The 25,716-nt window shown below is 58.5% G+C and overlaps 12 protein-coding genes across 12 annotated transcripts; 6 read left to right on the top strand and 6 right to left on the bottom strand.

Annotated features, from left to right (window-relative positions):
• Nucleotides 1-110: 110 nt before the first annotated feature.
• BDZ90DRAFT_231040 (hypothetical protein) lies at nucleotides 111-1,085 on the top strand. The gene is made up of 3 exons (XM_025505695.1): nucleotides 111-299; nucleotides 382-524; nucleotides 612-1,085. Exons 1-3 carry the CDS (start codon nucleotides 225-227, stop codon nucleotides 997-999), a joined length of 606 nt encoding a protein of 201 aa, XP_025363651.1. The 5' UTR covers nucleotides 111-224; the 3' UTR covers nucleotides 1,000-1,085.
• A 56-nt stretch (nucleotides 1,086-1,141) lies between these two features.
• On the bottom strand, nucleotides 1,142-2,298 carry BDZ90DRAFT_278433 (hypothetical protein; the record flags this gene model as incomplete). The annotated part of the gene is made up of 2 exons (XM_025509088.1): nucleotides 1,142-1,756; nucleotides 1,843-2,298. 2 exons carry the CDS (start codon nucleotides 2,296-2,298, stop codon nucleotides 1,142-1,144), a joined length of 1,071 nt encoding a protein of 356 aa, XP_025363650.1.
• Nucleotides 2,299-2,482: 184 nt separating this feature from the next.
• On the top strand, nucleotides 2,483-5,515 carry BDZ90DRAFT_250353 (hypothetical protein). The gene is made up of 3 exons (XM_025507687.1): nucleotides 2,483-2,650; nucleotides 2,758-3,102; nucleotides 3,182-5,515. The coding sequence occupies exons 1-3, from the start codon at nucleotides 2,645-2,647 to the stop codon at nucleotides 5,363-5,365; spliced, it is 2,535 nt and encodes an 844-aa protein (XP_025363649.1). The 5' UTR covers nucleotides 2,483-2,644; the 3' UTR covers nucleotides 5,366-5,515.
• Nucleotides 5,516-5,597: 82 nt separating this feature from the next.
• BDZ90DRAFT_278431 (hypothetical protein) lies at nucleotides 5,598-6,692 on the top strand (the record flags this gene model as incomplete). The annotated part of the gene is made up of 2 exons (XM_025509087.1): nucleotides 5,598-5,758; nucleotides 5,840-6,692. Exons 1-2 carry the CDS (start codon nucleotides 5,727-5,729, stop codon nucleotides 6,690-6,692), a joined length of 885 nt encoding a protein of 294 aa, XP_025363648.1. The 5' UTR covers nucleotides 5,598-5,726.
• Nucleotides 6,693-6,893: 201 nt separating this feature from the next.
• On the top strand, nucleotides 6,894-7,634 carry BDZ90DRAFT_231038 (RING/U-box). The gene is made up of 4 exons (XM_025505694.1): nucleotides 6,894-7,019; nucleotides 7,105-7,212; nucleotides 7,333-7,431; nucleotides 7,508-7,634. The coding sequence occupies exons 1-4, from the start codon at nucleotides 6,977-6,979 to the stop codon at nucleotides 7,627-7,629; spliced, it is 372 nt and encodes a 123-aa protein (XP_025363647.1). The 5' UTR covers nucleotides 6,894-6,976; the 3' UTR covers nucleotides 7,630-7,634.
• BDZ90DRAFT_250345 (acyl-CoA-binding protein) lies at nucleotides 7,535-8,471 on the bottom strand. The gene is made up of 4 exons (XM_025507686.1): nucleotides 8,388-8,471; nucleotides 8,102-8,290; nucleotides 7,961-7,979; nucleotides 7,535-7,888 (listed from the first exon to the last, which is right to left on the bottom strand). Exons 1-4 carry the CDS (start codon nucleotides 8,445-8,447, stop codon nucleotides 7,842-7,844), a joined length of 315 nt encoding a protein of 104 aa, XP_025363646.1. The 5' UTR covers nucleotides 8,448-8,471; the 3' UTR covers nucleotides 7,535-7,841.
• Nucleotides 8,472-8,684: 213 nt separating this feature from the next.
• On the top strand, nucleotides 8,685-10,432 carry BDZ90DRAFT_137465 (Glutamyl-tRNA amidotransferase subunit A, mitochondrial). Its single transcript, XM_025503433.1, has 2 exons — nucleotides 8,685-9,240; nucleotides 9,311-10,432. The coding sequence occupies exons 1-2, from the start codon at nucleotides 8,747-8,749 to the stop codon at nucleotides 10,377-10,379; spliced, it is 1,563 nt and encodes a 520-aa protein (XP_025363645.1). The 5' UTR covers nucleotides 8,685-8,746; the 3' UTR covers nucleotides 10,380-10,432.
• On the bottom strand, nucleotides 10,314-11,753 carry BDZ90DRAFT_231036 (hypothetical protein). Its single transcript, XM_025505693.1, has one exon. It carries the CDS (start codon nucleotides 11,433-11,435, stop codon nucleotides 10,485-10,487), a length of 951 nt encoding a protein of 316 aa, XP_025363644.1. The 5' UTR covers nucleotides 11,436-11,753; the 3' UTR covers nucleotides 10,314-10,484.
• On the bottom strand, nucleotides 11,710-15,192 carry BDZ90DRAFT_137499 (hypothetical protein). The gene has a single exon (XM_025503434.1). The coding sequence runs from the start codon at nucleotides 14,931-14,933 to the stop codon at nucleotides 11,985-11,987; it is 2,949 nt and encodes a 982-aa protein (XP_025363643.1). The 5' UTR covers nucleotides 14,934-15,192; the 3' UTR covers nucleotides 11,710-11,984.
• A 42-nt stretch (nucleotides 15,193-15,234) lies between these two features.
• BDZ90DRAFT_137529 (hypothetical protein) lies at nucleotides 15,235-16,491 on the bottom strand. The gene is made up of 4 exons (XM_025503435.1): nucleotides 16,067-16,491; nucleotides 15,929-15,992; nucleotides 15,770-15,854; nucleotides 15,235-15,683 (listed from the first exon to the last, which is right to left on the bottom strand). Exons 1-4 carry the CDS (start codon nucleotides 16,344-16,346, stop codon nucleotides 15,537-15,539), a joined length of 576 nt encoding a protein of 191 aa, XP_025363642.1. The 5' UTR covers nucleotides 16,347-16,491; the 3' UTR covers nucleotides 15,235-15,536.
• On the bottom strand, nucleotides 16,457-24,147 carry BDZ90DRAFT_278424 (hypothetical protein). Its single transcript, XM_025509086.1, has 2 exons — nucleotides 23,588-24,147; nucleotides 16,457-23,519 (listed from the first exon to the last, which is right to left on the bottom strand). Exons 1-2 carry the CDS (start codon nucleotides 23,941-23,943, stop codon nucleotides 16,637-16,639), a joined length of 7,239 nt encoding a protein of 2,412 aa, XP_025363641.1. The 5' UTR covers nucleotides 23,944-24,147; the 3' UTR covers nucleotides 16,457-16,636.
• Nucleotides 24,148-24,318: 171 nt separating this feature from the next.
• On the top strand, nucleotides 24,319-25,648 carry BDZ90DRAFT_231030 (DnaJ-domain-containing protein). Its single transcript, XM_025505692.1, has one exon. It carries the CDS (start codon nucleotides 24,388-24,390, stop codon nucleotides 25,600-25,602), a length of 1,215 nt encoding a protein of 404 aa, XP_025363640.1. The 5' UTR covers nucleotides 24,319-24,387; the 3' UTR covers nucleotides 25,603-25,648.
• The last annotated feature ends 68 nt before the right edge of the window (nucleotides 25,649-25,716 follow it).

Below are 25,716 nucleotides of genomic sequence, written 5' to 3'. Positions count from 1 at the left end.
GAGATCATCGAGCAGCAAAGCACGCCAAAAGTGGAGGCTGGGCCGGCTTGGCTGCCCTAAGGAGCTTCGTGGCCTTCGCTCAACTCCCTCTTCTCTTCCCGCACAACTCATATATGCTTTGCGCGGGTCGATCACATCTTCTCCTTCGATCGTCTCTCACTACTACCACCAGACACACAAGTCTCAACACTTTGAAACCCGTCCGCTACAACTTTCCAAGAACCATGTCGACCGTCACCAAGGACCCCACTGCCCAGCAGGCCGCTGGTAACGCCCAGGGACTGACCCCTCAGCAGAAGGTGCGTGCGAGCAAAAGACGATTGACTAATGAATTCCACTCACTCACACCTTGCATCTCCTCTCTTGTCCCGGCCCGCACAGATTGAGGGTCTCCAGGAGATTGTCAAGCAGGTCGGCAACGCCATGCTCACTTCTCGCTCCCCCGACGGCAAGCTGGCCTCTCGCGCTATGCACCCTGCCACGACTGAGGGTCTCGTCTTCTCCTTCTACCAGAACTCTGACTCGTGAGTGCAGTGCAGAAACTAAAGGGATCACGTCTTCTCAGGCCCTCTCATTGCTGACCATGTCTATTGCCTATTTCGCGCCTACAGCGGCAAGACCGACGATATCGAGTCTGACCCGAACGTCAACGTCTCCTTCATCGACCCCAAGACGGGCGACTGGGTCTCCGTCTCCGGCAAGGCCGTCATCAACAAGGACCAGTCCAAGATCAAGCGCCACTGGTCGCAGACGCTCCAGGCGTGGTTCGACGACAAGAAGGATGGCGTCCACACTGGCAAGGAGGACGACCCGCGTGTCTGCCTGCTCGATGTTCACCCTGAGGAGATCAGGTACTTTGCCACTAGCGGCAGGTTGGCCTTCCTCAAGGATGTTGCCAAGGCTACATTCAGTGGCGGTGTCGCGAGCCCGGGGCAGCTGGTCATCGTTACCAACGACGAGATTCAGCTGGCAAGCAAGGTGCACAAGCAGCAGACGTAAGAGCATGCGAGAGCTGTTGAGAAGGCGTGCGGAGCCTCGATAGCAATGAAACGAATTGAATCGAATCTGTAGACAGAGAAAGTCCAAAATGTGCGCGGTTCGATGGGGTAGGTGCGGTGCGAATCTGGGTAAGTACCCCAAGCTAGACGACGTCCTTGCCCACCCGCCTTTCCCTCTGTGTCTTCTGCTCCTCCTGCCACTCTCCCATAGCTCTCGCCCGATTCTCGGCAAGCTGCATCGCCTTGATCATCACGTTGACGTCCACGGGAGTCCTACCAATCTTCTCTGAAACGAGGAATTGACCCGTATTCGGCGTGAGGACGAAGACGAGTAGCGCTGAGGAAAGCTGCACCTCAAGCGGGGTGGGGTCTACCAGGAGGATCGGCTCGCCAGCACTGCTTGAGTGTGCAACCATCGCTTCGCCCTCCTCTTCATCATCCTCATCCATCCCGTCCGCCCTGTTCTGCTTCTTCTTGGCAGCGGCGGCAGCAGCAGTAGCCGCCGCACTGGCTGCCTGTGCCGGAGGCAAGAAAACGGCTACCTCGATCGCGACCAAGCTTCCCATGATAGGCAGTGGTACCATGACTCGCTCGTCTTCGTGGTACACAACGATGCGCCCACCAGCTTCCACCGCAGCATCGTTGCGTCTGTAGTCGACGAGAGCGAGCGCCGCAGCCATGACACTTGCGGAGAGGGCATTGCCTGCTTGGAGGGACTGCAAGTGCAAGACGATAGAGACATCCCAGACTAGTTGACCCTGCGAGTGCGAACGTGAGAGTAGCAAAGCGGCACGTCAGTGACTGAGTGCCGTCGGCAGGACCCAGCTGGTCCGCGTATACGCACTGCCTTGAGACAAAGTGCCTCCCTGTCGATGAGGCCGCTCCTCCTGAGGGCCAAGTCGCACCGACGCTCCAGATCGGCAATGAGAGCATCAGCCTGGTTTGACGTCCTCGCTGCGCTGGACATGCTGAGTGCCATCTGCGGATTGACCTGCACCGACACCTGACCCTCGTAGGGTCGCTCGTCGCGCGGCTCAACCAGCTCCGCATGTATCGCTGCTTGGACGATTGTGCTTGTCGCATGAGTAGAGTGCGGTGAGGAGAGAGTGAGGGTTACGACGCCCCGTTGCGAAGGAGAGTATCGAATTGCTGGACCGAGGGGAGTTGAAGGGGAACGCGAGTCAAGACGGATGGCGGAGGATGAGGCCGATGACGAGGAACCAGATGCTGAAGCCATCAGCTGAGGAAAGAGAGCTTGAGTTATATTGGCTGGTGCCACATTGGAGTAGACGGCTGCCATGACGACCGCTGATGAGAGAGACTGAGGATGATGCTGAGGATCGCAACGCAGGCACCGAGAAGAAGTTGGCCGCTATCCGACGTCCTCTGCTTCTTGTTCCGCCTCATCTCAATCTCGGCCACGTGGGAGGCGCACAGGGCACCACTCGCCAGACGCGGCTTCCGTCCAGTCGTCCTCACCACCACCAAGGCCCATTGCACCCGATTGAGTCTACTGCTGCCCCGCAGTGTCGTGCGAGGGTGACAAACATCCGCCCCTCCGCCTCATCTCGGGCTCATTGCAGAGCGGACAGTGGGTCTAGGCAGTCGCATCGCGCGATCTCCGAGGAGGCTGAGCCGTTGCAGCTATGAAGGTGAGAGTCAGCCGACGCGAGGACCCTGATCATGACTCCCTCATAACCATCGCGTCATCGATGAGCATATACTCACCCCTTTCTATTTTCCCTATCACCACATACAGTACCTCCTCCAAGCCATCGAAAGCCGGCGACAATGCGTCAAGCTGTCGGACCCCGAGCTCACAAAGCTCCTCACCGACGTGCAACGCGCCAGGGATGACCGCTCTATGCTCGTCGAGTCCCTCGAGCGACTATTGCAAGATCTCCGAGCTCAGTCGCACGCTGCGGCTTTTCTGTCCAGAGTCAACAAAAGGGACGCGCCCGACTACTATGATGTGATCAAAAATCCAATGGACCTGTCCCTCATGCTCAAGAATGTCAAGAGTGGGAAATACAGGACTAAGGAGTCGTTTCGAAGGGACCTGGACCTCATCTGGGACAATTGTTTGATATACAACAGCGAGCCGGTGAGTGTTCGCGAGAACCTATCTTACCTGCCGAATTGTCAATGGTAGCGCTGACCACTACTCACCTTTCTCCTGCCAGTCCCACCCTCTCCGCGTGTCTGCCAACCTCATGCGCAAGAGGTCACACGACCTCCTCTCATACATCCAGGACTCAAAGGACGTGCAATCAGCTCTTTCCGACTGGGTCGCGAATCACACGAACCTCACTCTCGCTCAGGCAAAGGCATTGCAGAAGGGTGACCTCTCGGCGATCAACAGCATCACGACTCCGATCACTTCAGCTGCTTCAGCACCAGCAGGGGCGGATCCGAATAGCAGTGCAGCGATCGCAGGATCGTCATCCACGCCGCCTCCCGCATCGATCGTGACGGTGACTGATGGGAAGGATGGGCCCAAGAAGATGGTCAAGAGTGAGGCGACTGAGCAGGACAGCGAGGCATTTGAGAATCGGCCAGCGCTACTGGTCGCCTCAGGCGCCAGTCTGGCAGAGACGGCTATTGAAGAGCGACGTCGTGGAGAGAGAGACGAATATGCGTTGAGTACCGCCACGGGAGAAGATTGGGGAGCGGCAAGGGGCGCTTCAGGCAGCACTCATCGCATCGCTCAGCCAGTCTTTGAGGCTCAAGACGAAGAGGCAGAGGTGGATCGCATCATCTCCTCTTTGGCGGAAGGTCGCTCAGCCAGCCTCGTGGCCGGTGGCTCTGTATGGGAAGACCAGGACGCGCAAGCAGCTTCATCATCATTTCGTCCCTACCCGTCGTCATCAGCACAGCGCCTCGACGTCATGCTCCCCAAGCTGCCTGCATCGCACCTTGCTGCGCCACGCCGACCGAGCAACGGACCCTCTTCACCCAGCAAGAGGAGGAAAGCTCAACACCCAGCGTCAGCAATAGCAGGAGTAGATGGAGAGCGTCAGCAGCCGAAGCGACGCAGAGCGACGGACGTCATGCGCGGCAACATCGCGACGCTCAAGCGCATGAAGCGACTGAAGGACAAATTCGACATACTCGACTACTGTCTCGACAACGAGCAGCCTTTACCTGGCAGCTTGCTGATCGACTCGGACGATGAGGATGACCGAGCCTTAGGACGCAAAGACAACAAGCGGGCACGGCTGAATGGCTTCACCCACCACCCAGAAGCGGGGCCCTCCAATCCCCACCCACGGATATCCCTTTCTCACGCCCGGTCTAGTCTCAAGGAGCGCATAGCTCTCATCGTCGGAAACGCAGGCTTCGAGGCAGCTCAGACGCGTACAATGGACGTCCTTGCGGGAGTCGCCGAGTCTTTCCTGCTCAGTCTAGGCCGGACCATCCGCCTCTACGTCGATCGATACGGGACCCCCTCGCCCTCCTCCTCCATGTCCCCCGAACAGATCCTCCTGCACGTCCTGCACACTACCTCCCGATCGAGCCCCACCGACCTGGACAAGTACATCACAGAGGACACAATGCGCTACTCTTCCCGTCTGGCGGAGCTCAAGCGCAAGCTCGAGGCGTCATGGAAGGAGCGGGTGGCGCTGGGAGAGGAGAAGCTGATGACGGAGGAGGATGCAAGATTCTTCGGTGAAGAGAGCGAAGACTTGGTCGCGGGCAATCTGCCGAGTGCATTCGAGGACGACTTCTTTGGCTTCAAAGCGATGGGCCTGGACGCAGAGCTTGGGATGACGAACATGTCCGTCCCGCTGAGGCTACTGCAGCGACGGGGACCTGCTGGGCGACGTGGGCTTGCTGGGGATGCGGCTGCTGATAGGGGGTCCGGCGAAGCCGAACAAACGAAGGACGTCTATCCCCCGCCTCCAGCCTTTGTACCGCTCAGCGAGGCAGCCATTCCCGCGCAGATTGGGCTGTTGCGCCCCTTCTATACCGATTTGCTGCACAGGCGCGGGCATCGCAAGGGGGCGCGGCAGGGCAACCAAGATGGGGACGAGGCGGACGGCGAAGATGATGAAGAGGAGGATGAGGATGATGGCATGCTGGTGTTGAGCGATGAGGAGCAGGAGAGGACGACGAGGTACAAGGTGCCTCCTACGGGTAAGATGCCAAGGAGGGACTTCTGGCGACCGGGTGGGACGACTGCCCCGGCGAAGAAGGCCGCACCCCCCGCGCCCGTCGCTACTGCTGCGGCGTCGAACAAAGGAGGGGCAAAGGGTGGCTCAGCTACTGCAGAAAAGGCGGGCACTGCGTCTGGCGGTGGAGGAAGAGGAGGAAGAGGAGGGGGAGGCAGGGGTCGCGGCCGTAAGAGGGGAGGCAAGGCGGATTGACCAGGCTGTTGCGATGGCCCATCACGCGCGATCTCTTTTGTCCGCCCCGCAGCCAAGAAGAGGAGCAATTTATCTTGGACCTGTTGACGTTTCTCATTAGTATGCAAAAGATGGGACTGTGTATCTGTCGTTCGTATCGATGCACACGTCGCCCCTCGCAATCGCCCGATCTGACCGGCGGCCCGGAGAATCTGGTTCGTCGACTCAAGTCGAGGTTGAGCACGAGCCACCACGCCGGCCGGCATCTCGAATTCCCCGCTCAAGAAACGTGATACCAGGCGGACGTACTCAACCCTCCCAACCATTCGTCACCACATCGTTGCGTTCTAGCCCCTCTCAGCCAGCTCAGCCAGCTCTGACAATGTCTGCCCCATTCTGTGTCCACTGTGCTAGGTGAGCAAGCGGATGCTGCAGCTACGGCATGACGACCCGCTAACCGCGGCCGCCTCACGATCTCTGTCACCTCGCTCACAGCGGTTTCGCCCTCGAAGGCACCCCAAAGGGCACCATGGAAAAGCTTGGTCCGTACGATACCTACATCGCCTCTCCCTCCTCCGTACAAGGAGAACCAGGCCGCGCAATCTTCTTTGCATGCGACGCCTTTGGCCTCTCCCTGATCAACAACAAGATCATCCCAGACATCCTCGCCGAGCGTCTTGGTGTACCCGTGTACGTGCCCGACTACTTTGAGGGCAAGGGCGTCGAACCCACTAGGCTGCAGATGCCCTCAACCGCCAAAGAGATGCGCAGCCAATCGCTGATGCAGAAGGTCACCTCTGGGCTGGGCATGCTGAGCATCGCCCCTTGGTTTATCTCGAATCGCCCTGGTACCAAGATTGCCCCTTTGGAGAAATGGTTCACCGCCGTGGAAGAGGCCAAGGGGGTGAAGGAGTGGGCGAGTACGTCTTACTGCTTTGGCGGCAAGCCCGTATTGCACTTTGCCTCCCAGTCCAAGTTCAAAGCCAATGTGCTTTGCCACCCCTCCTTCGTGGCCATCGATGACATCAAGAAGATGAAGGGCACTTCCCTCTTCATTTGCGCTGACGAGGATCCTGTATTTGGGGCATCACTGAGGGAGCAGAGCCAACAGGTGCTGAAGGAGCGACAGGACAAAGGGGAGATACAGGCCGAGTTCAAATTCTTCCACAATACGGTTCATGGGTTCTGTGCCAGACCAGACTTCAGCGTGCCCGAGGTGAAGAAGGCATTTGAGGATGCGACGCAGCTTACTGTGGAGTGGTTGAAGGAGCATTTTCTGCAGGCGAAGGCTGAGGGAAAGGGGACTGCAGGTGGGGAGCCCCCCGCTGCTACTGCTGCTCCGGTTTGAACGAGGCGTTCGTCCTCATGCTTTGTCTCTTTCGAATACCCAATCTCCAAATTATGAGGCTCGGGACAGCTTATAATGTCATTCCTTTCCTCTTGGCACATCGTGATACTGACTAGCGCGCGAGACGCCGTGAGCTTTGTTTGGTGTTGGTTGGTCTGGACCTGACGGGCGGACTGAGCGTGTTTCCGTCTTGCCTTGCATCCCATCACCACCGTCTTCCCAACAAAGAGCAGTCGAGTCAGATAGGCTCACATCATCAGCACGGCAGGGCGTACGCTCTTGCCATGAAGGTCACTATCGAAGACTGGTCGGCGGTGGCCACCTGGGGTGAGTACGACGACGATGAGGCGATGGCCACCCGAAGAAGGCAACTGACCCGTCTTACTCTACCTGTTCTCCCCCCTCGCGCCAGTTTGGGACTTAGCCGACCCCAATGACCTCTGCGGTATCTGTCAAAATCAGTTCGACGGAGTCTGTGGTAGCTGCAAGACTCCTCGAGGTGGAGACGAGTGTCCTTTGCGTAAGTACCGGTCTCCCGACGGCCTCATGGCTAGGCTTGGCCAGCTAAGACGAGGAGTGAGGACAGACAAAGGCTGACTTCAAAGTGCCACGCTCCTCGATACTTTGCGGCCGTACACAGTCTTTGGTGAATGCTCGCACGTCTTCCACATGCACTGCATTCTCAAGTGGCTCGAAGGCGACGCCAAGGATCTTTGCCCGATGTGCAAGAGAAAGTGGTGTGAGTGCGACGAGGAAGGCGGACATTACAGTAGATGTGGAATCGACTGACATGCGGCTCTCTTGCTCAACTGCAGCCGCCGCTACGGCTTCAGCGTACCAGGCCGATTTGGCTGCAAAGGCAGAGGCAGAGGGTGCGGGTCTGGTTCAAGCTCAAGGAGGTCAGCAACAAGGACAGCAGCAGCAGCAGCAGCAATAGCGGTGTCAGACAGTCTGGGCGACTGAGCAGACGGACGAGTCTCGTACATAGCAGCGCCTCTCTCTGGCGTCAAGCCCTTCTCATTCTGACTGATTGAATGTGTATACCATTCGTCTCGTTGATGATCATCTTCAGCTATAGGGGACGTGGCGCTTCGAGGCGGTCATCCCGGTATCTCGAGGACGAGGACTGCGGCGAGGAGTCATGCTTCCTTAAGCGCTCTCGATCTCAGAGACCCACTTCTTGGCGTCGGCGTCATCTGAGCGGGGTGGCAGCGAAAGTGTGGGTCAGCGTGAGGTGCTTTGCGTGATGTCTGAGAAAGCGTCCTTACCGGCGTGCTTCTTGAGGAGCTGGTGGGCGTGGATACGGGAGGCAGCAGGGAGCAAAGGAGAGGCAGAGAATGGAGTGAGCAACCAATACTGAATCATAGCATGAAAGCAGGCCATGTGCTCCTTTGCGCAGCTCTACTCACCGCAAGCAAGGCCTCGACGTACTCCTTCTTGGCGGCCTCGGCGTCCTTTCCCTTCTGCTTGTTCCAGGCATCCCACTTGGCCTTGCCGACAAAGTCGAGCATGCCGGGGCGAGAGGTGTTGACGTCGCCGACGGTGGCCTGCTTGTAGAGCGAGTAGAAGGTAAGCTGGTCGTCCTGAGAGGGCTTGACCTGTGCGATAGCGAGGGGTTGAGGGGGAAAGCAGAGGTAGGGTTTAATGAGAGGCGACGGGAATGTGGTGTGTGTCGTGAGCTCGCTCGCTACTCACGGGCCCGTCCTTGGGCATGTTCTGGACGATAGAGACGGCCTTGTCGAACTGAGCAGACATCTTTGCTGACTTGTGCTGTGTGTGTTGGTGTGAGTTGAGTAAGTAGTGGTTGTGGGGAAAGGAAAGGAAAGGAGAAAGGAGCTCGTCGACGTGGGGCTGAGTGGAGACGCCAACTCCCTCTGCCCGGTCCGTCGGGCCTGCGACGTGCGAGGGCTGAAACCGGCCGGGGGATCGAGACGAAGCAAAGGCATGAGCGAAGAAAGAGGGCTCGTGCGAGGGAAAGGAGGCACCGATTCCCCAACTTCAGAGCGACTGCTTGCTCATACGAGAGAGGCAGCCTGGCAAGGTTCCGGATCGTCATGGCCGCAAGGCAAAGGATAGCAAGACAGCTCGATGGCATCGCTCGTCGACATGGCCACACGCAAGCAGCATCGACATCGCAACGCCATGACCCACTCGATGCGTGGAATTGCCTCACGCATCGCAACTCGTCATCGGGGACCTCGAATAGCAACGCAGTCGCATCATCTAGCAAGCAACCCCTCGCAGACTGGCCAGTAACAATCAAAGACAACTTCTGCACCTCGGACGTGCCCACGACGTGTGCAAGTAAGATGCTCGCAGACTATCGACCCACTTTCGATGCCGCCGTCGTAGCGCGATTGAAGGCAGCAGGAGCCTGTATCGTGGGAAAGACGAATCTTGACGAGTTCGCAATGGGCTCAAGCAATGTGCATTCTTACTTTGGCCCTGTGAAGAATCCAGCCAAGCAGAACAGCAACGACGAAGCAAGAGCGGCTGGAGGTAGCTCAGGAGGCGCAGCTGCTAGCGTGCGAGCCGGGCTTTGTAGAGTGTCAGTATAGCTATGCCAACTTAAGCGAGAAGCTCTCCCTGACCATCCTTTCTTGCTTGCCGTTATACAGCGCCATTGGCTCAGATACTGGCGGATCGATCCGTCTTCCAGCTTCACATTGCGGCGTCTGGGGCTTCAAGCCCTCTTACGGTCTCATCAGCCGCTGGGGCCTCGTCTCCTACGCCGACAGCCTCGACACCGTAGGGATTGCGGCCTCGTCATGGCAAGACGCACGTCGAACATTCCAGCTCCTCTCGGGCCACGACCGCAGAGATCCTACATCTATGCATCCCCGCACTCGCCAGAAGGCCGCCCGAGAATCTCAGAAGCAGGTCGACCGAATACAGCAAAGCGCTCGCTCACGGCCCGACGCCCTTCACGGGCTCCGAGTCGGCATCCCTCATGAATGCTTCCCTGCTGAGCTGCATTCGCAGGTCCTCCCACCATTCGAGCGACTGGTCGACTTTCTCACCTCCAAGGGCGCAACGGTCATCCCCTGCAGCCTGCCCAACATCTCGCTCGCCCTCAGTGCCTACTACGTGATCGCTACTGCGGAAGCTAGCAGTAACCTTGCGCGATACGACGGCGTACGGTATGGATTTCAAGCGGGCGCCAAGGATGACGGCAGAGAACCTGCTAAGACAGCTGCGGAGGTCTATGCTCGCACACGATCACAAGGCTTCGGCCGCGAGGTGCAGAAGCGTCTTCTCCTCGGCGCTCACGCTCTATCAGCGGACGCGTTCGACAATACTTTCCTGCGATCACAAGAGATCCGCAAAGTCGTACAGCGGGACTTCGACGCAGTCTTCCGTGCGCCAAATGTGCTGCGACGCAGTCAGGCGGACGAGCGAGAAGAAGGTGTTGACGTGCTCGTACACCCCTGCTCAGTCAGCTCGGCGCCTCGTCTGGATGCGACAAAGGCTTCGTCTTCGCCCATGAGCGAGTATGTGCAAGACCTACTGACCGTGCCCAGCTCTCTGGCGGGCTTGCCGTCAGTGAGCATGCCTACGGGCGTGGCGGAGGACGATGGCTGGCCGGTGGGTACGATGTTGACGGCGCAGTGGGGTATGGAGAATGTGCTCGACATCGTCGCGAGCGTGGTGGATCAAGAGTACGAGCCGAAGGATGGGCTGAGATGAGCAAATAGGCGGCGGCGTAGAGCCACTCAATGTACGGTCCATTGCGTGAGAGGGTGGGATCTGAGAAGTACAAGAGCAATGCGACCAGCATATGATGTCTTCACATCACATTCCCTGATCACCTTTCTTGACCGCATCCCAGAAAGTCTGGACAAAATCATCTCCCCAGTCACGCTCGTAGCCATCTGGGTTCTTGAACCCCAAGTCATACCAGTCATTATCCTCAATCTGCGCCTCCGGGTGCGTCCCGATCAAGCCGACCCACCCCTTACCCTGCGGATAGACGACAGCGCTCGGCCTTCCCGAGTAGCTGTACCTGCCCAGCACCACAGTGCCCTTGGGTGCGTGCGCCATGTCCATCACGATAGCCCCTCCGTCTTGGAAGTATTGCCACGACCTGGGCTTGAGGGTACCGCGCTTCGGCCCAGAGTGGAAGTACCAGTCCACTTCAACCACTGTATCCTTCGCGCTGCGCTCCTGCGCCCCCGGCAAGAGACGCTCCGACGTAACGTAGGAACCCTCTGGCATTAGATCGAAGTATGTCTCATTGGTCTTTGGCCCCCTGGCGAAGAAGGCACCCAAGCACACTCCCATGAAGTTGCCTCCTTCCTTGACGTACTGCTGGAGTGCAGGTGTAAAGTACTTTGCGCCCCTCGCCCAATCCGTGTCCGTGTCATCCCCTCCCCCTGGCTGAACAAACAGGTCTACCTGCTTGAGATTGGCAGCTGTGACGTCGCCCGCTGATTCGTTGGGACCGAGGTACCTGATGGAGAAGTTGAGCGGGTGGGTCGACAGCAGAGCCCCGACCGATTCGGCGCAGTACTCGCATGCGATAGGGCCGCGGTAGATTGCTGCGGTTGGGCGGCTCGAGTTAGGGTCCTGACGAGCATGATGGTGTGAGATGCGGGAAGTGAGCGAGCCCATTGCTTCGGTTTCTGTTCGTGAGAGGGACGTGGGCTGGGCTGATGCTGTGGTAGCAAAGCTGGCCAGGAGCAGCGATACCAGGAGCAACGCCGTGAGGAGAAGAGGGCTGGTCGTTGCCACTCGGCGCGTCATAATGGTCAAGAAGATGAGCAAGTTTTGACAAGTAGAGCAGGCCGTCAGCGATTGCGTACTTCTCTAAGTAGCATTCCCTGGTCCAGCTCTAGATTGCTTCAAGAGCACCAATGCTGCTCGTCTGGATCGCTCTTTGGTGCTGTCCAGTCTCTGGAAGCCGCCTTGCTCTGCAGAAAGCTCGGACCTATCGATTTCGACTTTGGTCAAAGTGACAGCAACCGCCGCCGACATGCCGGCCGTCTGGGCAGGAGGGCAAGCCACTGCTGCTACTTTTTTGGTAGCACAGGAGAGGACAGGGAGCGAGGCCGGGGAAAGAGGCTTGGTGGCGTTTCTGGGTGACGGCAAGGGGCTGCATTTATTCGCCGAGCCGCCGGAACGCATGAACGTGGGCTTCTATTACTGCATCGCCTCCCTCGTTGCCCCAGTCTACGCCGGAGTGAGGTTGTACTCTCGCACAATGTATTGAACATGATTGCGAGCTGTTTGAAAAGCACAGCAAGAATAACAATTGCAGTGAACTGATTCTGCCGTGCGCGACTGCACCTGAGCCTACTCCAGCCCCAGATTGATCCTCGCCTCGTCCAATTTCGGCCTGACCCACTCACTCCCACTCAGCCGAATCGCCGTATCGACCGCAACCTTTGCAATGCGCATCGTCTCTCCCCCATTTTCAGCCTCTAGCTGCGCGGCAAGACGAAGCCCCTCCAGCTCGGCGTCTACCCCGCGGGCGGTGGGGTCCAGGGTGAGGCAGGAGGCGAGGACATACCGGAGAAGGTGGGGGGCGCAGTGGGCGAATGAGGTGAGAAGACGACGTGGGGAGATTGAGGAAGTGCGACCTGACTTGCTGGGCTGAGAATGGCCATTGGAGTGAGAGAAGCCTTGCTCGCTCTGCTGCGGTGTCATGGCGGCGGCGGCGGCATCGACCGTTGGGTCTTCCAGGAGGTCCCCGAGGTCGATGTCCTCCGCTGTGACTCGCCCGGCACCAGTAGCGCTTTCATCCCAGTCGAGGCTATCGTCACCTCCTTGATCTCGCGTCTTACCTGCAGAGCCATCGTGATTCGCCTTCTTGGCCGCCACGCCCTTCGTAACCAACCCGTCCCTGTAACGAAGGAACTCCTCCTGTCCGCCCTCGAGCAACATCTCTCGGATAGCCCCGTCCTCCACGCCATCCCGGAGCGCGAACGCTCGGACCAAGTTCGCCCCAAGCGCCCAAAGATCAGCACTCGGCCCCGCTCTCCTCCCGTTGGGCCCCGGCTTCGCTTCAGGCGGCACCCAGTCGAAACTCATGAGACTGACGCACCCGTCCCCACCAGGGATACGGAAAGGGTTTGCGTTCTCGTAGTCTATCACCACGAGTGAACCCTGCGAGTCGAACATCAAATTCTCCAGCTTGATGTCGCCGTGCATCCAGCCCGAAGAGTGGAAGCGGTGAATGTGTCGCAGAGTCTGGCAGAAGACGAGCGCGGCGACCGGGTAGAGCTCCTCCTCTTCGCAGCCAGCAATGACGAAGAAGGCTTCCTCCGGGTAGTCCTCCTCGAGGCGAACGTACTTTCCGTCGCTGGTCACCAGGAGGCGGGCAACAGAATTGCGGCCCGGGTTGAGGGTCTCAGCTTTTTGCACCTCATTCAGAATATCGTCAAGGTAGGTTTGGCGGAGGATCTTGGCTAGTGACCGCGCATAGGCGGCTGCACTACCGCTTGTGCTGCCGCTGGGAGCTGTCGTCTCGGTGGCCGAGCGGACCTTGGCTTCTACGGACTTGATCTCCATAGCAGCATAGAAGCGACCGGCGCCGTCCATTGCCCAGCGACGCAGCTTTGCAGCTGAGGAGACACGATTGTCGGGGGTAGTGATGAGGTATGTCGTTGCGGGGGGAGGTGGAGCAGTGGAGAGGTCCCTGTGAGACGACTTGACGTCACTATCGGTGCTGCCATTGGAGTGACTGCCCTCGCCATTGGTGGTGCCGCCTTGTTGGGAGTCCTCTTCGCGATGCGTTCGTCTCGACGCGCGGCTTTTGCGTGCATCAGGCTCTCCTTCTTGCCCGTTCGTCGCATGCTCTTCATCGTCGAACCCATGATCCTCGCCTACATGCTCCGTGCTGAACAGGCGCACGCTCAGTCCATCGGTCACCGCACCTTCTCTGAACGGCCCGCTGCGATCGTATAGAGTGCCCTCGACGCTGATAGGCTTGCGCCTACGAGCCAGCCTAAGTGCAGCTGGGCGAGGGCTGATCGACCCGCTGACAGGCGAGCTTGAGTCGCTGTGGAGAACGCTCGACGTGCTTGCATCGTCTCGCTCGGACTCAGAGGCAGACGACTGCTCGATAGATGCTGCAGCTGCGGCGGCTGCCTTTTTGAGCAGGTCGGATGAGCTGACCTCGCGATGCATCCGCTTCGAAGATCGCTTGGCTCCTTTGCCAATCGAAGAAACAGCCTTCTTCAGAGCAGCGTCTTGAGAAGGGGTGGCCGATTCTGCGCCCGCTGGTGGTACGTCCATCTTGGAGGGCCTGCCACTGGGTGGCTTGATCTGACTCAGAGGAGCAATAGCGATTCGGTCGAGGCCTTGTGACAGCTGCTGCTTGCTCATTGGTGAGGGAGGGCCCGACTCTGATGCTGAGTCCCTCCTGGGAGTATGCAGTCCCATTACAGTCGAATGGCGCAGGAAGGCTGCGTCCGGTCCATTGGACGAGAAGCGACGACGCCGCTGAGAAGATGAATCGTGAAGCGATGAAGACGGAGAGCTTGCCGCATCGTCTACGCTCCCTCGACGCAGGTCGACTTGAGACGAAGACAAAGGCTGGAGGTTGTTGCCCAAGATTCCGGGCCTCCTCATGACGCCACTTCCACTCCTTGATCGACCAGATCGACTGCTCCTTCTTGAGCTCTTACCGCTCGCCGCTCCCATAGACGATTCGCTTTCCCCATCTGTGGTGAAAGCGTCCGAGTACATCTCGTCGTCGTCGTCCTCTGCGCTGCTACCAGCTGAAGAGGGGCCAGCACCGGAAGTGGAGTAATGGATATCTGACGAGCTACCGGGCCTCTTGCTCCAGGCAAGCTTCAGTCCTCCTCCCATACTCTCGCGTTCATACACCTGCCATCGCTCGTAGTCCTTTCCGAGGAAGAGAGTGGCTGCTCGAGTACCCTTGGCTTGCTTAGGGATGGTCCATTGATTCATGGGGCGATTCTTGGTGTGAGCGGAGTTGAGGACATGCTGATCGGGCAGAGTGCTGAGGCGATGGAAGAGGGGACGAGGCGATGTAGCTGAAGAGGGCGAGTCGGTATCGTTATCGTTGCTGCTGCTGCCCTCTTGATATTGATGCTGGTGAGCTGTCATGGCTCTAGCGTCTGATTGGACGCCTCCTCTTGGCAGTGATGATGGCGACGTGCTCTTGGCAGACCTCGACAAGGAGGAAGGCAGATCGACGGTGCCTGCTCGTGGAGTATCATTGGCCTTGGACCGTGAAGCGGAGGGCGATGTCGCCTCCTCGCCGGACGGCGTCATGCTGCGATGATACGAGACCCCTGCCTGCCACACTAAGATGAGATTAAGCGCCACCTGCTACTGCTCAGAGCGCAGATTCAATATTGATGATGGCGTTGATGGAGGCGGTGAAATGATAGGATGTGACAGCAAATGGAGAGACGAGATCCGAGCGAATCGAGCGATCCTCGGCGATGTAGGAAAGTCAAGCGGAGGAGGCGGCGGCAAGACGACGGAGACAGAGTGAGAGCGGAGTGCAGCAACCAACGACTGCAATGGCGCACGGGCGGACAGAGACGAGGGCGAGAACAATCGAGAGCGCCAGAGCCTGAGGAGGTGGTCAGGGTCCAGCAGATCAAGCATGCCACTCCTTCTCGTGCCCCTCGGAGTGCCTGCCTGCCTGCCTGGATGCCTACTCAACCAACAAGGGGCCCTATCTACTCTAGATGTCCGTCTTGCTGCGTGGTTGCTTGCTTGCACCGCCTGGTCAATGCGAGCCTCGTCAACTCTTAGGCCGCATGACCCTTGGCACTCTTCGCGATGACGTCGCTGCAGCGCCGCCCCTTGTCCGTTCCTTCGCGCTCCCACAACCCCGTGGAGCACCGCAAAATGACCGCCGCGGCTTCAAGGTTCAAGAAGCTGTCCCTCAATCGCTCGCTCTTCTTGCAATGGCGTCTTGCCCATGTAGACCCGATCAACAGTGCCTGGTATGACCATGAGGCGCTTGTAGCCTTGACTGGCGTAGAAGGGTTCAGCGCCTTGCGTTGTGAACTCGATTTGGAGCAGGAAGAAGAGGATCATCAGGACCCTGCATCATCGTGCACGTAACGATTCGCTGCTAGTCTATCTGCGCTCACTGTATTCAGATAGGCTCCTCGAGCTTGACATCTTCTGATGCCGAGGAGCTCCGCTTCACGCAGGAGGCGGGCGCCGCTACCAAGCCGGTGGGACGGGGGCATGGGTCAATGTCACGAAGAGCAACGAGGTCAATGGCATCACCTCACGATTGCACTCACAGACCCTTTTTACGCTCCAACTTCTTGACCCACAAAAGCTCGATGTAGACCTGTCCGCAGAGAGCTGTCGACCGAAGCAGAGGACGAAAGTCGTGAACATGCGCCAAGGACTCGTGCCCCTCACCGCGGCCTACCTACTATGACCCGAACAAATGCCAAGTAGGGGTCGTTCTTCACAATTCACTTCCTCGAAGTGCTGTGGCGGCTTGACATCGTCGCCCCAGTACCCCAAGAAAAAGTCATGGCGATCATACACGAAGGAAGAAGCTCCTCGTGAGATAGCGCCATCATTGTCCTTATCGTCGCCGTTGTCCTGAGGTGCAAATACGCGATCTAGATTGGGCTCATTGAATCTCGGCCAGCGTGGACGAGAAACTTCATAGATGCTGCCCGAGCTCTCTACTGTACTGTTGCCCATTGTGGCTAGCGCTGATGCTGCACAGTGATGTGGGAGCGGGAGGAAGGGAAGATGGAAGGAGAAGCTGGCCGTGCGGCAGGTTAGCCTCTTGTGTGCATGTACAAGGACAGGTGGCAATGACTCAAGGATCACTCATCGCCAAACAGCTCTGGAATGAAATCGGATCAATTGAAGTGTGTGGTAGGTCACATGCTGAAATGCTGATGATGAACAGGTCTACGGAAAGCCCGTCGCGGGTAACTGCTGCTGAGGTCGTGTATGCGTCGTCTCCATCCCTCATCTCGCTCCTTTTACTCCTCCCAATCGTCCGGATCATCCCCCCGTGCTCCCTCGTCATCCACCATATCTTCATACGTCTCCAGCTGCTGCAATGCCACCGACCTCGAAGCCATCGAATCGAATGCGAGGGGCATCTCATCGAAGCTGAGTGGCCTGCCCATCGGATCTTTGCGCGTAGGAGGTCGGTCCGCTCCAGCCCCGGTGGTGGATTGGCGCTTCTTGCCGCCTGAAGCCGAGTACTTGTTGCAGCGCTCCTCCGAGAGACCGTACAGAGACTTGAGATGGTTGCGCAAGAGGAGAGCTGTGCCCATTACAATACTCATGCGGGCGACGCAGGAAGGGCCGCTTGGGCGGACGTCTTTGCTGGTCGACTTGGACTTGGAGTTGCCTCGCTGCTTGCGGGGCCTGGCCTCCGAGTTGGTGTCGTCTATGTCCATCGACGCGCTCTTGTTGCGTTTGCGACTGCGTGCCTTGCCTCGTTGCTTACGAGGACTCTCCTCCTCGGACTCGTCCTCTTCCATCTCACTGTCCACCTGTTCCTCCTCCTCATCACTGCCTGCCCCACTCATCCCAGTCTCACTCTCGCTCAAGAACGTCTCGGCGAAGAACTTGACCTGCGCGCCAGTCACCGCCAAGATTTTCTTCGTCTCTGCGGCGATGACCAGCACCTCCTCGGTGGTCTTATAGTCCAACGTAGCCAAACCATCAGCGACGTATCTGGCTAATAGCACCTTGGCATCCTCGCACTCCCCCTTGCTCGTATCCACATCCAACAACTTGCACATCGCCTTGATAAAGTCCAACCTCGTCTGCCTCTTGTCCCTGAGCAGCGAATACCACGACTGAAGCAGCGCGACAGGATATCCCGTGGCGGCATCGATGCGATATCCCCTAAGCTCCTGGAGATTGTCCTTGAACAGCTGAACTTGAAAGTCGAAGGAGGTGCGGATGAGCTCCGAATACCGCGACGCGAGGAGGGAGGCGTGTTTGGAAGCAAGGTGCTCGTGAAGCTGAACGGCGCGTGAGGCGAGAAGACGGTCTTCATGAGTCTCGAGCGCGATGAGGGTTGGAACGCATTGCAAGGGGTGGGTGAGGCCCTGGTTGACGACGAATTTGAGGATATCGAAGGCCGGGCGCTGCACAGATGGGCTACGCACGGCACGCGCTGACTCGAGAATTGGCTCAAGGTAGCGCTGCACGAGTACCGAGCTGACGCCAGAGTCGGCATATGTCTCCGTCGTGCCTACGAGCTCCTTAATGTTGATCCCTTTGGAGGCCTCAGAGTTTCGACCCTTCGATCGACGCCCCGTGGCGGCCGCACTAGCCGCAACGGCAGCCTCAGCAGCTGCTCGCTCAGGTGCTCGCTTCTCGCTATCAACCGTCAGGAAATCGAGGATAATACGCAAAAGCATCTCCGTCTCACTGGGCATCTTGGCACCGAAGATGGCATCCATCACCTGCATGCCGTCGTCCTGGATCATGAGCAGTGGCGAGCCTCTGAAGAGGAAGCCGACGTCTCGCAGAGCGTGTGGTGCGTACACGGGACTGCTGTCTCGGATGCTGAGCAGCATCTGGTATACGACCTCGCTGATCGCCTTCGAATTGTCACCCACAGCCGCGTCAATCTCCTCAGCCAGAGCTGGCTTCTCCTTGCGTAGCGAGTCAAAGTCTGCTTTCTCACACAGCAGAGCCGTCTCGCTCATGATCATGCGCGCTTTCCAATCCAAGGGGGCGTTGGACTGCTGAAGGAGCTTGTTGGCCACGGAGCGCAAAGCACGAAGGAGTGCGCCGAAAGTCTTGATGAGCAGAGCATAGTTCTCCGTGTGTGAGCGTACGATGGTCGTGTAGCAGGCGATGAGCTCTTGAAGGGCGGCCATCTGACGAGGAGGGTTGTTGAGCCAGGGACGAATGGTTGACTCGAGCTGGTTGGCGAAAGCGAGAGCCGTCTTTGGCATGAGTGGAAGGCTGACGCGGAAGATTTTGAGGAGGAGCTCGAATACGAGCCCTTCCTCGGCCGTGTTTGGATTGCTCTTAAGGTGAGGTAGGAGCGCTTTTGCCTTGCTGATGGAGAGAACGGCCGGGTTGGTTGAGACAACGAGGTAGACGGTGCGGATGCGGATGAGAGTCAGGGTAGAGTCGACGCCGGTGGCTCCGTCCGTCCCTTCGGCGTCTTCATCGAGCGCGGCGATGATTGAATCGCTGATGAGACGCAGACGATCGACGATCTGCTTCATCTCGGCGTCCGAGCGATCCTTGCCAATGCGGCGGAAAACCTCCTCCAAGGGCGATGGCCTCTCTCGAATAGCCCCGGTGACGCTAACAATGATGGAGACGACATCGTCGACTGAGGCATCTCGGTCGCTCATCTCTGCATCCTTGGACGCCGAGCGCCGCTTGGCGTTGGTGCCATCCTGGTCGCCGACCTTGTGACGACGAGCGGGGCTCATCGCCTCGTTCTCTTGTTGTGCTGATGTCTCCTCGCCAACACGGAGCCAAATGTCGCTCAAGGTCTGCACGGCAATGTCCTGAATCCCAACATCCTCGTCACTGACACAGCGCACCATTCTGACACATGCATCTACCCGCATTCCCTCGGATTCGAGCGTCCGGTAAATGTTGGCCAGCAGCTTGAGCGTACGCTTCCTCACCGCCAAGCCAGCATCGTAGATACGCTCGCGCAGCCTCTCATAGATGTCCTCGATGTCGTCCGGCTGGCCGAGCAGGTACTTGGACAAGATGCTCACGGCCGCCTCTCGAACGCCGGTGCTCTCGTCTGAAAGGCGCGTCTCAACGGCTTCGCGTACGTACATCTCGCTGAGCAGGCTCGAGTCGACCGCATAGATGGCACTGAGCCCGCGCAGTGCTTTGGTGCGATTGCCAACAACTGGGCTGTCCAGTGAGCTGACGAGCAGCTCGCGCATGAAGTCAAAGGTGACAGCAAAGGACGTCGTGTGGACGAGCTGCTCTGAGATGGCCGCGACCGTATCGTAGCTGTCCGCAGACCTTGCGTCGAAGACATGCGCAGCGTTGCTCTCCTTGAGCTTGGCTGCGTGCTTGGAGACGAGGAGCAGCGCCTGGTGCAATTCGGAGAGGAAGAGCTCAATGATAGGAACTTCCGCTCGAGCATCCTCGTCCTGAGCTTCGCGAGCGATGTCTAATGTTGCAGAGGTGCGGACGAGCGAGGCGGAGAGCTCGCTGCCCCACTGCGAGACGAGGAAGTGACTCGCGCTCAGGCTGGCTTGGTCGTCAATCTCGGCGGCGAGGAGGTGATTGAGCACAGAGAGGTAGGCATCGTTCAGATCTCCGAGACCTCCAGAGTCGCGCTCTCGCTCGAGTAGCGACAGGGAGTGCGGCGTGGCGCGAGCACCGTGAGCCTGGCTCTGGAGTGTTGGGCGGAGCGTGTCGACCTTGAGCTGGCTGCCGCGCAGGTGAGCAGCGATCGTACCTGTGTGCTCGAGCGCCAGTCCACGAGCATCGGGGGAAGTCTTGCTGTCCTCGAGCGCGTTACTGAAACTACGGCAGAAACTCGAAAGAAGCAAGATCGAGGCAGGCCACTCGGGAAGGAAGACCGTCGTAAGCAGGTCGCTCACGAGGTTCTCGATGACCGAAGCGTAGCTGAAGTCGGTTGAGCTCTTGACAACCTTAGCTTGAGAAACTTTGCCCATGAGGAACGTTGCGATCGCCCTGGAAGCCTGCATTGGACCCTCGAGCGCCTTGCGCGAGAATGCCAGATCGTAGTCGCTGCGAGCCGCCGACGAACCAGAAGGAGAGCTTCTTGTCTCCTCCTCTTCCGCCTCGTGGGCAGCCTCTTCTTCGCGCTGCCTTGCTGCCATTGCCACCTCGAGGGCAGCATCGGCCCCTACTGCACTGCCATCTTTTGAAGGCGACACACGGTCGCCGTCGGCCGTGGTCTGCACAAGCTGAAGAAGCAGGGCAGTGATGGAATTGATGGACTTGCCATTCCGCAGGCTGTGGTGACGACGATTCTTCTTCATGTCCGGCAATCTGGTGAGCGAAGTGAGGAGCTCTTCTATGATCCATTGTCGCTGATCCGGATGGCGTGCAAAGACATTGCGCAACAAATTGAGAGCAGGAAGACGCAGCGATTTCATGGCTACACCGCCCGTCATGCCTGGCGCCAGCGTCTCCATCGCCTTACGGCCTCGAGCGTTGGCCTTGGCTGCCTCAGACGTCCCGGTGAGCATATCGGGCTCGATTGCGAAGAAGGGTCCCATGCCTGCGTAGATTGCACCGAGAATGATAGACTCGGAGAGGGAGATCGAGGGCTTCTGGACCAGCTTTTGGGCATGTGCCATGGCTGAGCAGCTCTGACGAAAGATACTGGCCAGGTACTCGCCACAGCCACGAAAGATGCCACTTGGGTCGGATGACTGCTCCGCTGTGGACGACTGTGGGTTCTTCTTGGACGGGCGACCTCGCTTTGCCTTGGTGCTTGGTGCCACGGCCTCGACGAGAGCCTCAAGGAGAGGATTCGAAGAAATCGATCCAATGTTGGCGCAAGCCTCTACGAAGGGGTAGACTGCTTGTTCCAGGGCAGAGCGCAAGAGGTCGAAGCATGGCCGGACGAGGTCTTCTGAAATGAGGTTGCGGTCAATGTGGTCAACAGTGAGGAGCGAAAGAGTGCACTCGACGCCCATCAAGCTCGTCGCCACTCGTGAGAGCTGCTCGCCCATCTGCTCGTGCTCTTGTTGCGTATTAGTGGGCGCGCTCGAGGCGTTGATGGACGCTTTGTGCTTGCCCTTACTCTTTGGTCGCCCGGGTTTGCGCTTGGAGGGCAGATCATTGACCTCATCTTCTCGCTCGGCGTCGCTGTGTACCTCGTCTTCTTCAGCTCCATCCTCTTGCTCCCCTTCATCTTCGTCCATTTGCTCATCTTCTTCGTCCTGACTACGGACACGACGGGCTCGTGAAGGCGTCGTTGCACTGTTACTGCTCTGAGATCGACGTCGGCGAAGGTCGGGCTTCTTCGGGCTTGGAGTATGGGCTTCGATGCCGAGGGAAGAGGGAAAAGGGTTGACGCCTTCGCCGACCTTGAGAGTCTGGCTCAGGATGCGTGTCAATTTTTGTAGCTCGGATGTTTCGATGTCCACGATGCTCGAGGGCTCTGCACGCGGAGCTTGACCCTCTTCTTCGCCTTGAGCAGCGATGCTTTGAGGCGCTGCAGCCGCCTTGCGTGCAATTGAACCGTTCGATGCGCAGATGCGGATGAGGCGACTGAGATGCTGGAGCTTTGAGGGCTTAATGACTGCGATGCCGTCGACGAGCACAAAAAAGTCTTCGGCCGGTGATTGCAGCTCTTCACCCTCTCCGTCCCGGTCAGGCAGGGAAGCCTCCGCCTCAAAGAGATCTTCAATGAAATCGAGCAGACGGCGAATGGGCGGGGCCCTGCTGGCATTTTTGATGATGCTCGTGCTCAATCTTGGCTTCGGAGCTGCGGCCACTCCGGCTGCATTGGGCGTTTGCAGCGCCTCGGGCTGTTGGCTCTTTCTGCGCTCCATGAGGAAGCTGAAACCGTCGTCATCATCGCTGCGATCGTCCCTGACCTCGTCTGCCTCTCGCTCCCACTCCTCAAGCGAGTCCGACTCGTACCCCGCAGGCAAAGCCAGGCGCAAGCTTGAGGTGAAGGTCGTGGCGCAATGCTGAACGCGATCCTTTTGCTGCTTCTTTGGGCTCACTTCCTTCTTCGGCTTCGTCTTTGTCTTCTTGCCTGACTTGCTCGAACCTCGCTCATGCTCCTCGTCGACGACAAGTGCAGTGGGCGATGACGTGGACAGAACAGCCTCTGCCTCCGTAGCGCTTCCGACTGGGCTGTCGTCTGCTATGGCCAAGTTTAGCTTGCGACCGCCGCCGATGGGACTCTTTGCGGATGAAGACGCATAGAAGTTTGTCGCCTTGATCGGCGATGGTCCATCAGTACTCACTCTGCCATGCTTTCGCTGCTCTCCTTTGCTGCGCTTCTTGCGCAGCATCTTAGACGCGCGAAGATCTTGCGAGGCGGACGACGATGATGCTTCCATCTCCTGCTCGTGCTCCGACTCGCTCATAGCCTCTGCTCTGCGTTTAATCTGCGTAGTTCGGAGCGAGTCACCCATGGCGATCTCCAGGCCCGACTGAGAGCGTGACTGCGAGGAAGCGGCTTGCGAGCCAGCTCTGCCCAAAGTTGGGCTCATCTCCCTGCGGTGGCGCTTAGCAGCCTTGGCTGGTGAGATGAGGTTCAGAGGGTCGGGTGACTCTGGCCCGCTACGAGCGCTTGCCGGGCTTTGAAAGGTGGCTGCTTGGCGTGCCTTGGGAGTGATGTTGCCGCCAGAATACGATGGCTTCATGGACGAAGGTGGTGGCTGAATTGGAGTTGTTCCAACGCCGCTCTGCGTGCGCGATCGTGAGGGTCCAGCTACTGTCCCCTCCGGCTGGCTTGCGCTCGTCAAGGAGGTGCGCGGCCGCTTCTGCGGGCTGGGAGTGGCTGGACCGCTGAGAGCGGGCGAAGGAGCCCGAGGTGGGAGCCGCTGGCTGCTGCTGGAGGACGGCGTGCGCACAGCACCGTCGATTGAAGGGCGACCATTGGCATGCAGCCGAAGAGGCTGAGAGCCGCTCTGCGATGGCACACGATGGCGTTGTTGCTGCGAGTCGATACGATGGTGATTGTTCAAGTTTGGGCTTGATGGTACATGAGTACGCAATGGGTCGCTGTGGGTCGAGCTGGCCGGGAGAGGTTGTCTTTTGGAGGGCTGACTCGGCGGCGTGGTCGTGAAGTTCAACGGACCCGTCTGGGACACTGAGCGTTGTTGGGCGTGCTTTTGAGAGTGCGATCGCTGCTGCCCCTGACTGTACGATAGCTTTCGGCTGGCACCCTGCGACGGTATGAGAGACGGCGGTCTGCGAGAGGACGCATTCAATCAGTGGTGTTCTAGGCTGACGATGGTTTTCTCGCATTTCGTGCTCACCTATTGGCATTTTGGCTCAGCGATCTGGCTGGCTGGCTGCCGGAGGCATCAAACCTGGCGACCATCTCGGAGACCTTGGAACCATGACTTTGATTTGCTCGCTGGATGGCTCCAATCTCAGAAGACGACATGGACTTGCGCTTCAGCGCGTCACCGGATGGCATCCTCGGCCCAGCGTATCGCGGCTTGGCGTGGAAGTCGATTTGAGGCCCCGAGGCTGACCTCGCGAAAGGGCTATTCAGGTATGGGGGTATGCCGGGAGACTGATGTAGAGCTATATCTCCTTGTGTCAGAAAAGGAGGCAGCCGTCTGTTGGACTGCTGCGTTGACTGTGATGATTCGGCGTGGCCGTCCATGTCCTTCCTTGTATGCTCGTCTAGCCTCGTCGATGAGGGCGCGAAGAGGATGCGCTAGCCGTGATGCTGCAGAGGTAATCTCGACGAACGATCCGTTGTGGGATCTTTGAGCGTGCAGCTCGCCTCTGTGTCTGACTGCTATCAGTGGCCCTGATCACCAGTCTGAACAGATGTGGAAAGAGATGAGGAGCAAGGCCACAAAGCAACGATCACATCGACTCGGACAGGACGGACAGCGTCGCGCCTCTTCTGGCCCGCCCATTAGAGAGCCGCGTCGCGGGTCAATGCTCCTTCCGCCCTTGATCTGCCACGTGGTTGACGTGTGTGCATCTCGGCCTGCTGCCGTCAGCCGTTGGCCCGAGCATCTCCGTTGCCCAATCACCATATCCAAGAAGGAGTAGTCTAGAGTACATTGCGGCTCCACGACAGCCTCACTCTCATGTGATGGCCTCGTTCCTGGGTTCGACAGCGTATAGAGGGGCTTCACTGCTCCAGGGCTCCTCGCCTTTCCGATCCACCGCCTACACCTGCTCCAGCGCCTCTCAGCATCGATACCCATCAAATTCCCAGCAACGCTTAGCCTCAAGTTCTGCATCGTCTTCATCAGCATCTCCTCTTTCCTTTCCATCACACCTCTCAAACCCATCGCCATACGACATCTTCCATCTGCCACGCTCCTCACAGCCCCATGAGGTTAAGTCGCGCTACTACGACCTAGTCAAAACGCTCCACCCTGACCGACGGCTGGCGAGGCAGCGAAGTGGCAGGCAGTCACGAGATCAACATAGCAGTGTCCATGACCGCAAGGGCAAGCTGAAGGCCTCGACGTTTTCGGCGGCGCTGAGTGAGGAGGAACGCGCCAAGGAAGAGTTTCGCCTGGTAGTGAAAGCGTACCAGCTTCTCTCCGATCGAGACAAGCGGGCGAGGTACGACCGCCTAGGTGTTGGATGGGACGGCTCCTCCTCCTCTGCTTCCTCGTCAAGCAATCCTTGGGGGGCGTCTGACGCAGAATGGATGGAGCTTCGCCGTCGAGCGAATGCAGCAGGCTGGCCAACGGGCAATCCTAGCGGCGGAGCCTTTCACGGCTGGAATAGTCAGCAAGGCCACGATACGTACGGTTGGCAGCGCTATGCCCAAGCCAGTTCAGACTTCTATGCCCGCTCGTCCGGGCCGAGACCATCACCACACGGCTCCTCCTTTTCCTTCGACCCGAACTTCACTCCTCCTCGCGCCCAACCACGGTACGCCTCTAACAAGCGTTTCATCAGCATCGTTGCGCTAGTGACCTGGACGTTGGCGCTTTTTCAGTTCCACAGACTGAGCAATCAATCTGCTGCGGCGGTCACGATGGCGGACAAGCGGCATTTGGACGCGGTGAGGAATTTGGATGAGGCGAGGGTGCAGGCCAAGAGCGCAGAGGGAAGGCAGAGGCTGGAGGCTTTACGGAGACGGGCGAGGGAGGAGAGGGTGGTGAAAGAGATTGGGGATGGGAGCGCCATGCAGAGTACTCCGAGGCCGCCAATGCTACCAGCCCCGTCGTCAGGCGCTGCCGAAGAAAATCCGTGGGGCGTAGGTCATGGCGGGCCTAGTGGCAGGGCGCAGCATGATGACAAAAGAAGGGCGGCTGAGGCGAGAACTGGTGCTGGTGCTAGTGTCTAGATGAGCCACAAGAACAATCGCATATGCGGCATCCATCCCACAGAAGATGGCTTTGTTGGTTTCGTGTGATCGTGCTCTTGGTCATTTTCGGGCCTTCACATGCGCCGGCGTTCA

This window comes from Jaminaea rosea, assembly GCF_003144245.1.
Source record: "Jaminaea rosea strain MCA 5214 unplaced genomic scaffold BDZ90scaffold_3, whole genome shotgun sequence".
In the NCBI taxonomy this organism is placed as follows: domain Eukaryota; kingdom Fungi; phylum Basidiomycota; class Exobasidiomycetes; order Microstromatales; genus Jaminaea; species Jaminaea rosea.
The sequence above is the reverse complement of the archived record's forward strand: the minus strand, read 5'-3'. Positions and strand labels throughout refer to the sequence as shown.

What these genes read in the sequence shown, in the direction of transcription:
- BDZ90DRAFT_231040 (XM_025505695.1), top strand. Translation starts at nt 225, where the DNA reads ATGTCGACCGTCACCAAGGACCCCACTGCCCAGCAGGCCGCTGGTAAC. An exon ending in GACTGACCCCTCAGCAGAAG is followed by an intron (nt 300 to 381) that starts GTGCGTGCGAGC and finishes CGGCCCGCACAG; the next exon opens with ATTGAGGGTCTCCAGGAGAT. An exon ending in TTCTACCAGAACTCTGACTC is followed by an intron (nt 525 to 611) that starts GTGAGTGCAGTG and finishes TCGCGCCTACAG; the next exon opens with CGGCAAGACCGACGATATCG.
- BDZ90DRAFT_250353 (XM_025507687.1), top strand. An exon ending in TGATATACAACAGCGAGCCG is followed by an intron (nt 3,103 to 3,181) that starts GTGAGTGTTCGC and finishes TTCTCCTGCCAG; the next exon opens with TCCCACCCTCTCCGCGTGTC.
- BDZ90DRAFT_231038 (XM_025505694.1), top strand. Translation starts at nt 6,977, where the DNA reads ATGAAGGTCACTATCGAAGACTGGTCGGCGGTGGCCACCTGGG. An exon ending in GTCGGCGGTGGCCACCTGGG is followed by an intron (nt 7,020 to 7,104) that starts GTGAGTACGACG and finishes CCCTCGCGCCAG; the next exon opens with TTTGGGACTTAGCCGACCCC. An exon ending in GATGTGCAAGAGAAAGTGGT is followed by an intron (nt 7,432 to 7,507) that starts GTGAGTGCGACG and finishes GCTCAACTGCAG; the next exon opens with CCGCCGCTACGGCTTCAGCG.
- BDZ90DRAFT_250345 (XM_025507686.1), bottom strand. Translation starts at nt 8,447, where the DNA reads ATGTCTGCTCAGTTCGACAAGGCCGTCTCTATCGTCCAGAACATGCCC. An exon ending in ACATGCCCAAGGACGGGCCC is followed by an intron (nt 8,291 to 8,387) that starts GTGAGTAGCGAG and finishes GCTATCGCACAG; the next exon opens with GTCAAGCCCTCTCAGGACGA.
- BDZ90DRAFT_137465 (XM_025503433.1), top strand. Translation starts at nt 8,747, where the DNA reads ATGGCCGCAAGGCAAAGGATAGCAAGACAGCTCGATGGCATCGCTCGT. An exon ending in CGAGCCGGGCTTTGTAGAGT is followed by an intron (nt 9,241 to 9,310) that starts GTCAGTATAGCT and finishes GCCGTTATACAG; the next exon opens with CGCCATTGGCTCAGATACTG.
- BDZ90DRAFT_231036 (XM_025505693.1), bottom strand. Translation starts at nt 11,435, where the DNA reads ATGACGCGCCGAGTGGCAACGACCAGCCCTCTTCTCCTCACGGCGTTG.
- BDZ90DRAFT_137499 (XM_025503434.1), bottom strand. Translation starts at nt 14,933, where the DNA reads ATGACGCCGTCCGGCGAGGAGGCGACATCGCCCTCCGCTTCACGGTCC.
- BDZ90DRAFT_137529 (XM_025503435.1), bottom strand. Translation starts at nt 16,346, where the DNA reads ATGGGCAACAGTACAGTAGAGAGCTCGGGCAGCATCTATGAAGTTTCT. An exon ending in TGGCATTTGTTCGGGTCATA is followed by an intron (nt 15,993 to 16,066) that starts GTAGGTAGGCCG and finishes TTCGGTCGACAG; the next exon opens with CTCTCTGCGGACAGGTCTAC. An exon ending in TTGGAGCGTAAAAAGGGTCT is followed by an intron (nt 15,855 to 15,928) that starts GTGAGTGCAATC and finishes CCCGTCCCACCG; the next exon opens with GCTTGGTAGCGGCGCCCGCC.
- BDZ90DRAFT_278424 (XM_025509086.1), bottom strand. Translation starts at nt 23,943, where the DNA reads ATGGACGGCCACGCCGAATCATCACAGTCAACGCAGCAGTCCAACAGA. An exon ending in CTGAGCCAAAATGCCAATAG is followed by an intron (nt 23,520 to 23,587) that starts GTGAGCACGAAA and finishes GTCCTCTCGCAG; the next exon opens with ACCGCCGTCTCTCATACCGT.
- BDZ90DRAFT_231030 (XM_025505692.1), top strand. Translation starts at nt 24,388, where the DNA reads ATGGCCTCGTTCCTGGGTTCGACAGCGTATAGAGGGGCTTCACTGCTC.